Source organism: Electrophorus electricus, chromosome 17, assembly GCF_013358815.1.
Source record: "Electrophorus electricus isolate fEleEle1 chromosome 17, fEleEle1.pri, whole genome shotgun sequence".
NCBI lineage: Eukaryota > Metazoa > Chordata > Actinopteri > Gymnotiformes > Gymnotidae > Electrophorus > Electrophorus electricus.
The window spans coordinates 11,206,553-11,223,258 of NC_049551.1; the positions used below are offsets into that span (position 1 = coordinate 11,206,553).

At 43.4% G+C, this 16,706-nt stretch overlaps 1 protein-coding gene across 2 annotated transcripts in view; it reads right to left on the reverse strand.

Annotated features, from left to right (window-relative positions):
- Positions 1–6,652: 6,652 nt before the first annotated feature.
- ptbp3 (polypyrimidine tract binding protein 3) overlaps positions 6,653–16,706 on the reverse strand; it is a 51,862-nt gene continuing 41,808 nt past the window's right edge. For both annotated transcript variants that reach the window (XM_027007394.2, XM_027007384.2), the window contains exons 10-14: positions 16,519–16,552; positions 15,989–16,081; positions 15,188–15,404; positions 14,310–14,387; positions 6,653–12,966 (exon numbers count right to left, since the gene is read on the reverse strand). In XM_027007394.2, coding sequence (XP_026863195.2) covers positions 12,834–12,966; positions 14,310–14,387; positions 15,188–15,404; positions 15,989–16,081; positions 16,519–16,552 — 555 coding nt within the window. In that variant the 3' untranslated portion in view covers positions 6,653–12,833. The remainder of the gene's footprint in view (positions 12,967–14,309; positions 14,388–15,187; positions 15,405–15,988; positions 16,082–16,518; positions 16,553–16,706) is intronic.

The window sequence follows — 16,706 nt, forward strand, 5'->3', positions numbered from 1 at the left end:
GCAGAAGCTCTCCAAATTCCGGGATGAGTCGCCTCAGAGAGATGGAATGGTTTGGGGAGTAGGTAGGTGAATAACGACAATTATTTCGTGAATATAAAAACTTACGTATACTACCTAGAGTCTTAGGTAGGCTTACACACCAACACGCAACAAAATGCTGTATTGGAGGCAGACCCGTAAATCCTGCGCTATAGGTTACACACACCGAACTATATTGTTGGTGCGTTTGTTTTCCACCTGCTGACATGCATCATTTAAAACGGCGTCCTGTTCTCTAATAGGGGCTTTAAAAGGCTTACCCAAGATGCGAGATTAAACGTTCTTGGGGATCTGTTTGGTTAGATGACAGGAGTAGGTGAATTATAAAACCGTGCGGTATGTGATGACCCAACGTGGGATGTTGAGTTTCATTGATTAGCTTTCTCATGGACATGGGAGTCAAACACGGCAGGAATTTATTACCGTCAGGACAAACAGACTTTTTCATTTACTCGGTTATTTTGTACCTTACGGGATTTGCCTTATTTTGTTCCGTCTTTATGCTAAATTTAACCATGCACTTGTATGATTTAGTATTAGACACACGAACAACAGAAAATAGATTTTGCCTTCTTTAATAATAGAAAATCATTTATTACCACTCGAGCAGCTTTTCTCTATAGAAAATAACAAAAACAAACCTAAATTTCCCTTTAGTACAATTGCACATCTAACTAGGAATAAAACTGACACCAATGCTCAGATTACATCACATAGTAGTAATGAGTTAATATTTTTTTTCAATGAGAAAATTAAGCACATTAGAGATAACATTCAGAGTACTAATGCAACATCAGGACTTAGAGATCAGAACAACCAAGCCAAAAAAAAGACTCTAAATTCCTTTACTCTGAACTTACATCTCTGATCTCACACTCAAAATCTTCCACTTGCATACTAGATTCGCTGCCCACACAATTTGTTAAGGAAATTCTACCTGAAGTAATTGAAGTAAATGTTATAAACCCCTTGTACCTAAATCATTCAAATTAGCAGTAATCAGACCACATATCAAAATGTTTTACCTCAGCCCATGTCAACTGCCAAATCACAAGCCAATCTCAAATCATCCATTTATTTCCAAGATCCTAGAAAAAGCTGTAGCTAAGCAGCTAAATTCATACCTGAATCAGAACCAGATACATGAAGTCTTTCAGTCAGGGTTTAGGCCTCATCACAATACAGAGACAGTGCTGATTAAAGTAGTTAATGACCTGTTGGTGGCTTCTTGTCCAGGGTTACGTCTCTTTGCTTATATTGTGCAATCTGAGCATTTCACACCATAAATCACAACATTTTACTAGATAGACTTGAAAATGGTCAAGGCTTCATTTTGCTTCATTGTGTTCATCTTACATACCATCTCATCCCTATGCTATACTACACCAAAATACTGCACCAAAATACAGCAGCAGCATGTTGGCTCGAAAATCCAGCACAGAATATTGCATTGCAGCTACATGCAAAGCATTCTATGAATAATAAATGCATCTCAAATGCACTATTTCCATACACTATCCCCCTACCATTATCAGCCAGCCAGATCCCTCCTTCCCCATCATAGCGTCTTGATTGATAGTGAATGTGTCTCTGTCACACGGTGGATTTGCATGCTGAAGCAGATGTTTTTGATTGGTTTATCTGCTTGCATCATGGACAGGCGTGAGTCACAGCTGCAGACTGCAGGGATAGAAGCTCCTGCTGCACCCCCTAAGTCTATATCTGTGTCGGTGTGCAGGTTTCTCTCACATACAAGCATAATCGTGCAAGTACAGGAAAAGCACCACAGCAGGTACAGAGAAGATGGTGAGAGATAGCATAACTACTTCCTGTGTTCCTCTGCTGACTCAGGCCAAGCCCAGTGCCCATTTATGGCATCTGCTGTACACTTTAGCAGTACATCAGTTACTGCAGATTCAATACCAGCAGTGTGCCACAACACGTTCTTTAGCGACTGGTGTTCTGCTGAACAGGAGGGACCAGGTAAAGGACGTAGCTCTGGAGAAGCTCTGATATGCCTGCTGTTCTTCATCCTCATCCTCATCATCTCTATCTGGAAGAAGTAATGTAGGAGTAAAAGGCTACATTTCAACTGTACCGTTCTAGCAAATGTAACTTCCCAGGAACTAGACAAAACCCTTCCAATGGATCCCTCTTCTAGACAGCTACAGATATAGAGCATCTATTAGGGAGAATTATTATTATTATTATTATTATTATTATTATTATTATTATTACTTTTTTAATACAAGTTATTGTACAGATTTATTTTGTACCCTCTAGCTAGGATTATTTTGCTAAAATGTGGCTGTAAAATGGGAATAATTCATGATCTTAAAAGGAGCTAATTTGAGTGGCATTTTTGTTTAACATTTTTCTGTAGTATTTTGGTGTAGTATAGCATAGGGGTGATATGGTCTCTAAGATCCAAGCACAATGAAGCCTTGAGCTGTTGAAGAGGAAGCCATGTTGTGCTCAGTGTCACTGAAGAGGCACTGAGTGGATTTGTCCAAGTTGCCGTGAATGTGCGCTGTGTTGGACACATGAATGCAGCGTGTGAGCCGAGGCAGACCATGTCAGTCCTCTGCTCAACAGCTGCACGTGTCTGGGCAGAGCCAGCACTCGCGCTGGATCTCGCAAGGGGTCTGGGCAGAGCCAGCACTCGCGCGGGCTCTCACTGGGGGTCTGGGCAGAGCCAGCACTCGCGCTGGATCTCGCAAGGGGTCTGGGCAGAGCCAGCACTCGCGCTGGATCTCGCAAGGGGTCTGGGCAGAGCCAGCACTCGCGCGGGCTCTCACTGGGGGTCTGGCTCACTCTGGCAAGAGCTCTACTGTCCACAGCATCCTTGCAGTGGAGCAGAGAGACTGACTTTTCAATATGTCTTTAACGAAATGTTCATAGAGGTTTTCTTTAAATAGATAAGTCATGTTAGGGTGATGCATAAATGACTGAATAAGCAAACTAATATTAAAATCAATAAATATTCTCAGGCCTGCAAGTGAGTGCTGTGGTTGTTTACTTGTTCTGTGGTTCTGGCCTTCTGTCTATTTTCTCTTTTAGTCTCCGGTTCTGCAAATTCTCATATTCTGATTCTGTTCACTTTTTTTCTATTTAAAACACACACACACCCACACCCACACCCACACCCACACACCCACCCGACATTTCTCACAGAGGTCCTTCATCAGCTGTGCAGGACTTTTGTTTGAAACATCATTTCTTGGGAAACATTGTATACTTCATTATGGTTTTGAACATCAGTTACTACACAACTGGAATCTTCTATGGATTTATATAAGTGGAAAATAAATGTTATGAATATAGTCTGCAACTGTGGCTCTAGATTCATCTTCATTATTTCATAATCTCTACTGCCCTCTTGTGCTAACTTTTAGAACTGCAATGTATATTTTTGTTTTTATTTTAACTTTTAAAGCAACGCTTACTTTGCAAAACAAAAACAAAAACAAAACAAAAACATGAAAATTTAATTTTACTACTGCACGAGATAACTGACTGTAACATGTTTATTAACACTAAGGGGTTTTAACCTGCTTCTCTTTTGTTGGCTTTCATTCTACGCCTCACTGTTATGTCCAGTTGTTCTGAGCTCAGAGAATGCTTGCCTGCATACCCTCAGTCTGCCGTGCACTCAGCAGTATCACTCACTAGCGTTGCCTCTGTAAACCAGCCCCTGTTCCCTGGACATGACAGGTGGGATGAACTCCAGGAGCTTAAACTCCAATTCCAAATTATGACAGTTACTTTTATATACTTTAATATTGCTATTTCTTTTCATCACATTTACCTTCCCTCTTTATAGTTGTTATTAATGACATGGCACAGCATGACACAAATCTCCCCCTTTTTGAGAACAAAACTGTATAACTATAAACACAAAACTGTTTCAGCCAAATCAAGTCAAATTTATTTATGTAGCACTTTTTAGAACAAGCTCTCAAAAAGCAGCTTTAGATGTTTGGGTCCAGATCCCTAATGAGCAAACCAGAGATGGAATTAATGAAGAAACCTTGACAGGACCAAGACTCAAAAGGGAACCCGTTCAGCACTGGGCAGCCCAGCTAATAAACAGTTCCTGCTTTATTATGTTTAATCCAAGTAGCCACTTCAGTGTAGATGTGGGAGTCTCAGCTACTCTGGAGGGTCAAGGGCTGTGAGCTGCTTCTGCATCCATTGGAGTAGCCACTATTTAACCAATATATAAGACCAAACATGAATTTAGCTTTTTTTTAATGCACTTCTGAATGAGTCTGTGATGCATCTGAAGCTGTATGCTTCACCATGATGAGTCTGAAGCTGTACGCTTCACCATGATGAGTCGGAAGGTGTACGCTTCACAATGCATGGCTGGGCACGTGCGAATATCCTGCACCAGCGAAAAGGCCTGAAGCCCCCATTCTAATACAACAGACACGGCTCACCAAAGAACTCAAAGAGCTACGTCAGCACATGTGAACCTGTTTAGACCTGTAGTGGTTTGGCCTGAGAAAGCTTTCTGTTTGGAGGGTTGCAGGCTGTCCTCTGCTGCGCTGATGACGAAGAGGAAATAGTTATTAAAAAAAAAAAAAAAAGAGTTCACAGTTTTCTTTCTCCCATAGTTCTCTTTCATACATGTATTTCATTATCATATCTAAATAAGCTGTTATCTGGCAGCTGTTCAGTCATTTGCCAGTTGTTACCATTGTCTGCGCTGATCTGTGCAGGAGCAGGCCGGCAGCAGTCAGGAGCTGCCTTACCCTTTAACCTAAATCCTTGAAGTTTCATGTAGTTGGAGTAAGCAGCATTCCATAAACTGGTTTGATGTGCTTGTTACTTCTAAGAATTTCACACCTCAGACTTCATTAGAAAACACTGACAGCAAAGGTTTTATGTCTTTAGTTGTCTTGAATGTGTGCAACTTGTACATAATAAAAAAAGTTTCAGTGTTCAAGGCTTGATTTGGTTAATCCATAATCTGGAAAAAAGGTCTTGTGTGTACACATGCACACACACATTTCCAAATGAAACATATTTTCCTGTATGTGTGTGTATGACTATGACATGTGACTATAGCTTTAAACTAACCCATGTTCAAACAGCAGTTCAAACAGAGGTCAGTTCTGACCTTCTGTCCCTAATTCAGACCTTCTGCCTTTCAGCACAGGTGCTCCTCAACTGGACAGCTGCACCATCTTCTTTAGCACCAACCCCCTGAGAGGGCACGGGGGTGTTAGAGGGGGGCCAAGCCCCTGAGAGGGCACGGGGGTGTTAGAGGGGGGCCAAGCCCCTGAGAGGGCACGGGGGTGTTAGAGGGGGACCAAGCCCCTGAGAGGGCACGGGGGTGTTAGAGGGGGACCAAGCCCCTGAGAGGGCACGGGGGTGTTAGAGGGGGACCAAGCCCCTGAGAGGGCACGGGGGTGTTAGAGGGGGGCCACGCCCCTGAGAGGGCACGGGGGTGTTAGAGGGGGGCCAAGCCCCTGAGAGGGCACGGGGGTGTTAGAGGGGGACCAAGCCCCTGAGAGGGCACGGGGGTGTTAGAGGGGGGGCCAAGGCCCTGAGAGGGCACGGGGGTGTTAGAGGGGGGCCACGCCCCTGAGAGGGCACGGGGGTGTTAGAGGGGGACCAAGCCCCTGAGAGGGCACGGGGGTGTTAGAGGGGGGCCAAGCCCCTGAGAGGGCACGGGGGTGTTAGAGGGGGGCGGCTGGAGGGAGGCACTGCGACCTAATGATCCCTTTTGCTGTTCAGCTCACACCATTTAGGCACTGCAGCACTGTAGTGAGGCTCTGCTGTTATTGATCACAACATGACTAGATCTGTTCTCCACAGTGTACTTTAAAAAGAGAGAGAGATGCAACAGGCAAAGCAACAGGTAGCAGAGCGCTTGTGCCGAGCACAGTGTAGCCAGACAGGGAGTGAGACAGGGAGGCAGAATGGGAGGGTGGAGTCAGGGAGTGAGACAGCGAGAGTGGGAGGATGAATACAGAGGCAGTGCAGGAGGCCCTCAGCACTCCACAGTTTAGTTTTATCCCTGCTCACACTCATACACATGTTTCAATTAACCAAAAACTAGTTTTGAGTCAAATGTGATAGAGCAGGAAAAACACCAGCCTGTGATCCAGGACTGCAAACACCAGCCTGTGATCCAGGACCTGCAAACACCAGCCTGTGATCCAGGACCTGCAAACACCAGCCTGTGATCCAGGACTGCAAACACCAGCCTGTGATCCAGGACCTGCAAACACCAGCCTGTGATCCAGGACTGCAAACACCAGCCTGTGATCCAGGACTGCAAACACCAGCCTGTGATCCAGGACTGCAAATAGCCACTGCTCTGAATTAAAAGATGCAGCCATTAGAGAAAAAGCAGAAGAAAGACAGTGTTATAGCCAGAGACCGGAATCCCCTCTAGTACTCCTAAACAACACACCTCTCAAAGCAGAGTGGATGGGTGAAAGGACTTGGTTCAGATCGGTTTCACCAATCCAGCCTGTTAGTGAACGGGTTCCTGAGAGGAAGCAGAACAAGAAGGATGCTGTGGAGTAAAGGGATCTGGGTCTGGGTCTACAGGAAACTAGCACGAACCCAAAGCGAAAGAGACGAAAAGACAGAGCACTGAGGAAAGTACAGATGTCATGACATTTATTCAAGGCATGCTACAATTAAAGTTGATTAGGAAAAAAGTCAGCAGATACTCTGGGTGGATAATAATAATAATATTAATAATAATAATAATAATAATAGCCGTAACTCTAATAATGATTATGTATATTATTAAGCAGTTTAGAAACAGAAAAAGAAATGCTTCCTACAAGATTATAAAACAAACAAACAAAAAACTTCCAATCAACCATGCACTGCAAAATTAGAAAATATGTTTCTTTAATAGTCATCTTCTATTTGCATTTTATTACATCAAACTGAATCTGCACGTCTCTCTCCCCGTTTCCCACAATGTCAACTGCTTTACAAATGAAAGCTGGTACTGGTATGATATCAAAATACAGAAGACAAATTGTGTTTTTCTGTTAATGTTCATAAATATAAAACCAGTTCGTATTCGTATGTTTGTATCTTGTTCCGCAAAACCTTTTTTTTTCTTTTTTCTTTTTTTGGGCCAGGATTAAAAAAAAAAAAATCCCTAAACAAAGGGAACGTATATTTACAGCATTTGTTTCCTTTTGGTAGTGGAACATTCATCCAAGCTATAAATTAGGTATTTCAAGGTGTGTCAAGCATTCTGAGGTCCATGCAGGCACTTCTGTATGTGTGCTGTGCCTGAGCTCCACCTCAATTAGCTGAGTTTAGTCCCTCCTTTTTATGCAAATTTACAAATTCAATTAGTTAAATGCAGCCCAGATCATTTCCACACAAAGAAAATATAGAAAAGACAAGATGGCTGAAATTTTAAGTTCAGAAACACCTCAACTCAAAAGAACGAGTGCAATGGACGTTTTTGCATTTGATTTGTGTGCATTTAGGGATCAAAGTGTTCAGACAGCCAATGTAATTCCCAGATCAAAGTACATTAGTTTTATGCCTAAATTCCATAAATCATGTTTTGTCTAAAATGTCAAATGCATGCATAATCTTAATTCATCATGACTGGAGGGCAAATTAAAACTATTGGGCATCTTGTCAAATCTAATTTTCTACCCCATGATCCATACTAGCTAATCTGTGATGGCTTGCACTGCCTTTGCTAAGGAACAGAGAGCCCGAGATCTCAGCCTCTGCAGCATTACAACAGCTGAGCTTAAGATCGACATCCCACCCACAAAGCCACCATTTTAGAATAAGAGCCTAGGAAATAGCCATTGCACCTGGACTTGAATTATTCATGAAATTCAACTTCTCTGCTTTATAGCAATAGAATATTCAGTTAAGAGCTAAACATTGCCCCCACCAGTCCAATTTTAGCCCGATTCCTTTGGTTTCATTTGTTAGTGAATCATTATATCTTATACATTTAAATAAAGCTTTCTTACATCAATTTGTTTAAAAATGAGATGATAAATCTAATTGGTAATGGTTCTTTTAGTTCTGAAGTAACTAACCTAACTTCAAAGCCGGGGACCAAAGTAGGCTTTCATGATAGGCTGTTCCAGCGGGCCAATCAGGGGCAAGAAAAACATTCAGTATCGTAATAGTAGCTCTCGTTAGAGGGACAAATATATGGCTTGACCTTTTGTTTTAGGGGAAGCAAATCAATACGATAAAACACATTCACTTCATTGGAAACCAGACTTGTAACAACAATGCAAAAAGAAAAACACGAAGAAAAAAGATTGTTGGTTCTGATACACATTCAGGAATAAAGATACAAATAAGATGGACGAAAGAAGATGAAAGGCACATAAACTTTGGTCCTGCGTTATTTGTGAGTATAAAACCATTAAAAAAAACCAAAAACCCAAAATGTTTCAAACCGGAGTGACAGGAAACTGTCTTTCATCATGGCGGGGACAATGGAGCCTGAGTCAAGACAGGACTGAAAATGACTGAGTGAAGCGGAGAGGAGAAGAGAGAAAAATGCGCAAGACGGCGGGAATCAGACATTACCAGAGCAACGGTTTTAGTGCCCCGTGGTTATGAAGGCTGGCTTGTTCTCCTCTTAGTGAGTGAAAAGCTGTAGAGCCGAAGCCGGCCACGGCCCGCCCAGCTGGAGGAGGGGCCGGCCACGCCCAGTCGAGCTGAGGAGCGGGAGGGCACGACGTTAACAGCATACGCCACACGCTGCTTCACACACGGCCACCAAGACTGACGTTTAGTGAGCAAAACAAAGCTGTCTCTCGCATTCTCTCTCTCACACACACACACACACACACGCACGCACGCACGCACGCACACACACACACACACACACACACACACACACACACACACACACGCGCGCACACATTCTCTCTCTTCCGCTAGTGTGCCGGTGGCTACAGCCGACTGACATTTAGAGTCATACTGACATCCACCTTTAATCAGGTTTCACATCCCTGCCAAAAAAAAAAAAAAAGAAAGAAAAAGCAAGGGGGAAAATAATCACTACAGATCACGCAACAGACCAAATCCCCTACATGAGTATAAGATACAGTAACAGAACTCAAACCACACAGACAGACACGCAGAGGGGACGTCTCTGACAGCTGTGCTCAGGAACAGGACTACTGACAGCGCTACTGAGAGCGCCTACTGACAGCAGAGCTGCAAAGCTGCAGTGAATGGTGCAGGTTTGCCCAGACCAACAGACAAGAACTGCCGTGGCGTACCGCTCCGTCTCCTCGGGTGTGGAGTGGACTGTGATTTTTTCAGGTTAATCACTTCATTTGGCTGAACAGCAGGTCTCACTCGGACTTGTGGCAGGAGCAGCACTCCCATTCCTCCCGCCAGTCCAACTCCAGGCCGAGTACTGCCAGGATTTCCACTGTTAGGAGTTTGGACTGGGGGAAGGGGATGTTACCCAGTTGCCATGGTTATATTCACTTAAGCGGTTGCCATGGTTATATTCATTTCACTGCATCCCGTCGAGTTCTCATCTGGGAGCTCCTATGGTCAGTGTTCTGAGTTCCAATGTTTGCTTTCTACCTGTTTCTAATTCTAAGTACACAGGGCAGTTCACTGACGCTGAGACACGCGCGCGCACAGAGGGTGGACACCCACAGCAGACACTGAGCTTTTGAGATTTTACCACTCACTCATATTTCTCCAATGTGCATTCAAAGCACCAAACATTAACTTATGATTTGAAGACAGACCACACAGTACTGAATCCCCACAAAAAGCACGTCTAAAAAAATCTACGAGAAAATTAAAGATCAAATGAAATCAACCCTCTCACCAATCCCACAAAATAGTACTTAAGATATCTTAGGTAATATTTCTAAAACCTATTTGATTATAAACACATTATAAGGCACATAATAAGAAAATTAAGTAAATACACAGTAAATATGATTTTTTCACCATGATTTCTTGAATGATTATAGTGGTACAAAAACCCGATGAGGTTTCAAATTTGTTTTTTTTTTCTTTCCATAAAAAAGAACAAATTACCAAAAATAAGTAACTTCTTTTTTCCAAAAAATCTTGACAATCCTCAAGATATATAGACCTGAATAGTTTTGCTTTATTTAAGACTGTAAACTTCAAAAAAATTCTTTCAATTTCTTTTTGAGAAGTGTTAGCGAAGTATGGAATTGCTGTAGGTAAAACCAGGAGGAAAAAACGGTCACTGTCCCTTGCCTTGCATTTCTGGAGCCACCGTGGTGCTCGAAAGTTTGTGGACGCTGTAGAATTTTCTAGATTTCTGCATAACACATCGCTTTCTGTTTCATTTTAATTTTCACACAACTATCTATTTTTAAATCTCATTTATATTATTGGGTTCTCCGTTTTTAGGACTGTTGTTTTAGTTCATATTTATGCAGAAATATAGTAAATTCAAAGGGTCCACAAACCTTCAAGCTCCAGTGTTTTTGTTTATGCTGATTTCAACTTGTCTGATGAACCTTTTTTTTTGTTTGTTTTGTTTTTTTGTGGGACACAAACAGGCACGTGTGTGAGGAACAGGAGGAGCGCCCTCTAGAGGTCCTCAGCGGGTCTACAGTGACCCTCCTTGGAATGTTAAGGCTAGTCCTTGGCAGCTCAAGACAGCACCTTGTCTGTTTGCACGCTGGAGGTGTTCCACTAGAGAGGCGGATGCCCAACCGTGCTCCAGATGAGCCACTGCAGCCTGATTTGACACGTCTGCTGCAGTCGAGCCTTTCTGAAGTGTTTAAACGTGTAAACATTAGAAGCTGGAGTGTCAGCTCAAGCAGGTAGCAGACCAGGAGCAGGATAGACATCCCTGTCCTACAAAGTCCTGATGAGTTCCACCACTTGATTAAACAGCACTAAACATGTACACATCAAAACACAAACGCAAGCACGCACGCCTGCACACACACACACACACTTCAAACTTTCACCATCCCCACTGAAACTGCATAACAATGTCTTAAAATTAAGTTACAACACATTTCAACTTTTTTTCAATACTTTTGTAATACAATCTTAAAATGTGACTGTTTCAGAAGGGACAGATATTAGTGCCACATGGACACCTCTCTCTCTCTCTCTCTCTCTCTCTCTCTCTCTCTCTCTCTCTCCCTTTTTTGGTTTTGTACTTATGTGGAGGTGTTTAGTGTGGGACAGCAAGGCAAAAGAGAGTGTGTGACGAAAGTGACAGTCTCAGTGCCAACGCCGACGCTGACCTATGACAAGACCAGCGCTCGCAGCCCAGGAGGCAGAGAGAGCACAGAAACAGAACCAGTAGAACGGGAGCTCCTCGCAGGTCCATTCTACTCATTCCAATTCTATGGCAGTTACCTGACAAGACCCACTCCTAGAGAGCGGAGACCGCTTGTCAACACGTCACAAGATGAACAAGTGGCGGGGAAAACAAAACAAAACAGTTAAAAAAAAACAGCATCTGAATACAAGAACTGAATCAGGGTATAAGAGGGAAGTGAGTGGAGAATGACCCAATCCCCACCCATAACGCATTGTCAGGGGCTACATCATTCACATTCAAAAATCCATTCAAGAGGAGGTGGAGCCTCCTGACAGCTGGGATCTGCTGTCTGGAGTGTTCCGGAGTATTCCGGGAGTATGGACAGCTGGCAGTTCTTCCTGGACTAGTCGTGCATGCTCTTTGTTTGTTTTTGATTCGTTAAAGAAGTCTCTCCAGTTCAGTGGGACCAGACCCGCCTGTGACGGCAACAGACAGCATCCTGTGCAGTCGCCATGGATACGTCGAGACAGCAGTTTAGGTCAGACGGGCCCACTACAGCCTTGTCCGTTAGAAATTAAAAACAAAACAACACCCCCCCCCCTTTTTTTTTTTTTTTTTCACAGGAGAACATAAAAGCATTCCATTCACCATCTATTCACAGATCCCCACCGTCTGGTCAAACAAGAAACACACACAATGGTCAGTGTCCCCCCGCATCCACGGTCCTCAGTTCACACCGATCAGCTGCACAGGGAGTCTGAAATGTAAGTCACTCAGTGCTCCACTGCACTTTACTGCTACTCAAAACTTAGGGACAGCCCGCTGGTTAGGAATGTCGCTACAGGGTTTCCAACCCAGCAGCACCGTGTGATAACATCAGAGACATTCAGAGACCTTCCTGGGTAATGTTGCATCCACCTATCCCATGAGCCCCAGTTCTGAAGTGCAGCAGGACTAGGTGGGGCACTTGGATGAAACAGACAACAGTTATTGGGCCATAACTGTGGTGGCCCCGCCCACAGCTTGACTGTAACAAGGCTATTGGGCTACAGGAGTTTCCATCTCCAACAACGCCTCCACGTCCGTGCAACACAGAAGTCATCCTCAGCGACTGGTTGATCAGGAAACGTACTTCCTGCAGTGTCATTGAAGCTATCCAAGTGTGTGTGTGTCTGAACAGCCCAGAAGAAGAGAGCCAACTTCCTCGCTATGGAAGTGCCCTCATCTCCAACTTAAAAAAAACAAAACCAAAAAAAAACAAACAAACTCACCTCCAGCCTCTACCTGAAGGTCATACAGTAGTCTTTAGCTTCTTCTTTAAACTGCTTTTCCTACAAATCTCTAAAACTAAGCAATTATGATTGGTTTTTTGTGTTTTTGTCTATTGTTTTCTCTCATATGTTTGTAGTTCATCGGCCATCATTTGCAATTGACCGATCAGCGTCATCTTGGTGTGGGAAGCTGAAGTTCTGGGGGTGGGAGAGGCGTATGCGCAGGGAGAAGGTTCTAGATGGTGGATTTGGAGAAGGTTCTAGATGGTGGATTTGGAGAAGGACACTCGTAGGTGGTGGTTCTCTCCCAGGTCGTGGTTATGGAGGTCGATCAGGGCCTGGATGGCCTCCTCCACAGAGCCCAGCTGGATCAGCGCCATCTTGCGGTCCTTCCTGACAAATGAGAGAGCGCACACTGAGAGAGCTTCTTCGTGGTGAATGGCGAACACCAACATCGGCTGTCGTCAGCCAGGACCGTATGCAGGGGCACGAGAGTAATGAGCTTAGTCGGGGTCCCGTACAGGGACAGGGATCAGGGTTTACTGAGCCCAGCCCTGTGGGACCGCCACATTCAGCTAACGAGTAGTGGCATAAATGCTGCAGGTCCGTGGGAAACACTGCCCTTCTGACACAGTTCACAGGTGATGATGCCAGCTTACATCTTTATTAGAAAGACTGTAGCCTCTAATGTGGTGTTTTCCAAAACTTGGAGAATCGCCACACTGCAGAGTTCATGGTTTTCATACAGGCAACTGAGGTTCCCACAACCGCAAGTTTGTGCAGTTATTGGACAGTTTTAGTTTAACATTTAATTCAGTGGTATCTAAATTGTGTTGTGACCCATCACTTGTTAATTCTCCAAAAGATCGACTTAACCTAAACTACAAACCAGCAGTCACAAAAATTATAATAAACTCTGTTGATGTTTGCCAAAAGACATAAAAGCTTGATCCCTCAGGCAAGACCAGTGCTCTGGCTATGATTTGACTATCTGAGCACATGGGAGTCCTGGATCAAAAGCACATAAATGCATATTTTAATACCTCGCTTATTACGTGACTGTCATTCTCTAAGGCAGAAAAAAACTGAAGAAGCTATGCTTTCACACTGGAGGCTGGATGTGTAGTGTACCTCCAGGAGTCGGAGGCTACACCATTTCCCCCTGCTCAATCATCCAGTGCAACTTCACGAGCTACTTCAGGTGCAGTAGCACAGGAGAACCGTTAAAGCATGCAGTGCAGGACTCTCAGGAGCAGACCTGTTTCACCTGCCCAAATTTCAAACAAACATTGCTCTTTGGGTCTTCTCCAAGTCGAGGACATGTGAGTTGAGCCTATTACTGCCATCTAGTTGCACTGCAAGTGTACTACATCTCGACTCGCTCAAACATTTCAGGAGTGAGGAATAATTCACACTGGTGCGCTTCGTGTGATTCAGCCAGTGTCTCTCTGCCTCTTTCACATCCTTAAGCACGTTGCATACCCTCAGGTCATTTTTGGTGTGCGCGTGCCTAACCCTACCAATCTCTTTCCCTCTCAGTGACCCCCAGAGGACATGTTGAAGCAAGCAGGTAGATGTGGACTCACTAGTAACCAGACAAACAGGGACCCACAACAGATTTGTTGTGAACAAGTCTGTTCATGTGTGCCTGTACACCCAAAGAAACCTCACCATAGAACAAACACAGTGCCAAAGCAATTGCTAGGGCCAGTGGGCTAGTGCTGAAGGGAACTTACTGGAAAAATTTGAATGCTTTGACGTTGTATCCCGAACTTGAGAAAAGATTCTTCAGCATGTCGTCTGCAATAGAGGGTCTGAGCAGGAGGGCCGGGAGAAGAGAGAGAACAGTTTACTACTGAGTTACTGGGGAGGTTAAGAGATATTAATAACAAACTGTTATAGTTAAGCGATAATAATAACAGTTATGTTTAAGTGACATTAATAATACTGTTATAGTTCCGTGATAGTAGTGTGCTGTTATAGTTAAATATTAATAACACTGTTATAATTAAATGATATTAATAACAGACTGTTATAGTTAAATGATATTAATGACACTCATAGTTCAGTGATAATAATACACTGTTATGGTTAAGTGATATTCATAACACTATTGTATAGTTAAGTGATATTAATAACACCCAAGTATTTTTTCCATCTTTGAAATGAAATGAAGTTTAGAATATTTATTTATTTAATAAATATTTTAGTAAATATTAATATAGTTATTTAATTGCATTATTTAATATTTATTGCATTTATTACATTAAATTAGTTTAAAAAGAGCTAAAATGTGTTTGGGTATTACTTTACTGAAAATTCACAATACCAAAACAATCTGTTTCTTTCCAAGTGAATACATACAGTAAGTCCATTTCACTATTTTACATTTTCACAGAGCAACAGCCACTGATCTCTAGATCAGTGAGTAAACCTAAAAAATAATGTTAAAATCTAATAGACCTCAAAACTCAAAAGAGCTTTAAACATTAATTTATTTTTACGTGCTAATCAATTAAAAAGACTGGTCTTACAACCAGATCATTTGAGACTTGCTTTTTCCCCCCCATTAGATAATGCTTGCACGATCGTGCAAAAATGCATCCACGCTCACGGGATGTTGGAGAGGTGCAGCGTGGCCGAGGGTGGGAAGATGTTCTGGAAGTTCTTGGAGCCGGGCTTCTTGAAGCGATGGAGGGGGCTGCCACTGAAGTCCTTGGTCAGGCCCTGATCCTCCTGCCCCTCTCTGGGCAGCTGCACTGTCTGGTGCTTGGAGATAGCCACCCGGATCACCCTGCCGTGTAGCCGCTGTCCGTTCAGATGGCTCATAGCTTAGGACCAAACACAGCATGCAGACACAACACAATCAGGCCCTGTCAGAAAATGAAGTGATTTGACTACCCCACCTCCAACAAAACCCACTCCACAAACACCGGAAGGGAGCTCTGTTTCTTTTTGTGCTTGTATTTTTTGCTAAATGCAGAAAAATCACCAGAGCTGTGATGATAAAATGTAGTATAGCTCTGTGTACTTCTACAGTCATGTATTGTCCAGGCTTAGAAAAGAATGTACTGGTGCATAAGAGCCCCAACAGAATCAGAGCAGTGCTTAATCACGCATGCACGCGCACACACACACACACACATACACACACACACCCACACACACCCACACCCACACAGACACATGCACACATGCACACACACACACACACACACACACACACACACACATGCACACACACATACACACACCCACACACACACACACACCCACACACACACATGCACACACACCCACACAGACACATGCACACACACACACACAAACACGCGCACACACACACCCACACACACATGAATAGCAGAAGCCAATCAAAATATCCAGCGGACGTGGCTGGTGAGGAGCTGCATACCCAGCTGGGCTTGAGTCGCGTCGGCCATCTGCACTAAGGCGTTTTCTTTCTTGTTGAACAAAATCTTAACCCTGTGGACATCCCCATACACCCCTGCAAAGACACCAAGAGAGGACCCGAAATGAGCAACTTCAAGTGGATATTCAAATTCTCTTTGACCCCGTCACCCACAAACACATGTGATACTTTAACACTGAATCCAAAGATACTACAAGAAAATGTAAAAAAAAAAAAAAAAAAAAGCTAACCTCAGCCACTTAAGGAGAAGTCTTTTTATTGCATGCACACACACCCACTCACACAAGCACATGTTGTTTCCAATTATTATATGCTTTGTGTGTGTGTGTGTGTGTGTGTGTGTGTGTGTGTGTGTGTGTGTGTGTGTGTGTGTGTGTGTAATTTTAATATAAGTGAAGCTGTCATTGTGTACTTCTAAATAATCTCCTGTGTCTGCCGGCAAACAGAGCCGTTCCTTCAAGAAAACAACCTTCCACAGAATTAATCTAGTGGAGCAAAGGAATCACGCTTACCGAATAAGATGAAGAGTCCATGTGGAGATATACTCTGTATAGGGAACAGAACAACTCTTAATATCTGCCATCCAGACCGCCGATCAGAGGAGGTGTGAAACACACCCTCATACATAAACAAATACATACACACAGTGTTTCTATATATATTGGGATAGGAGGTGTGAGGGAAAAGCAATCAGATATCT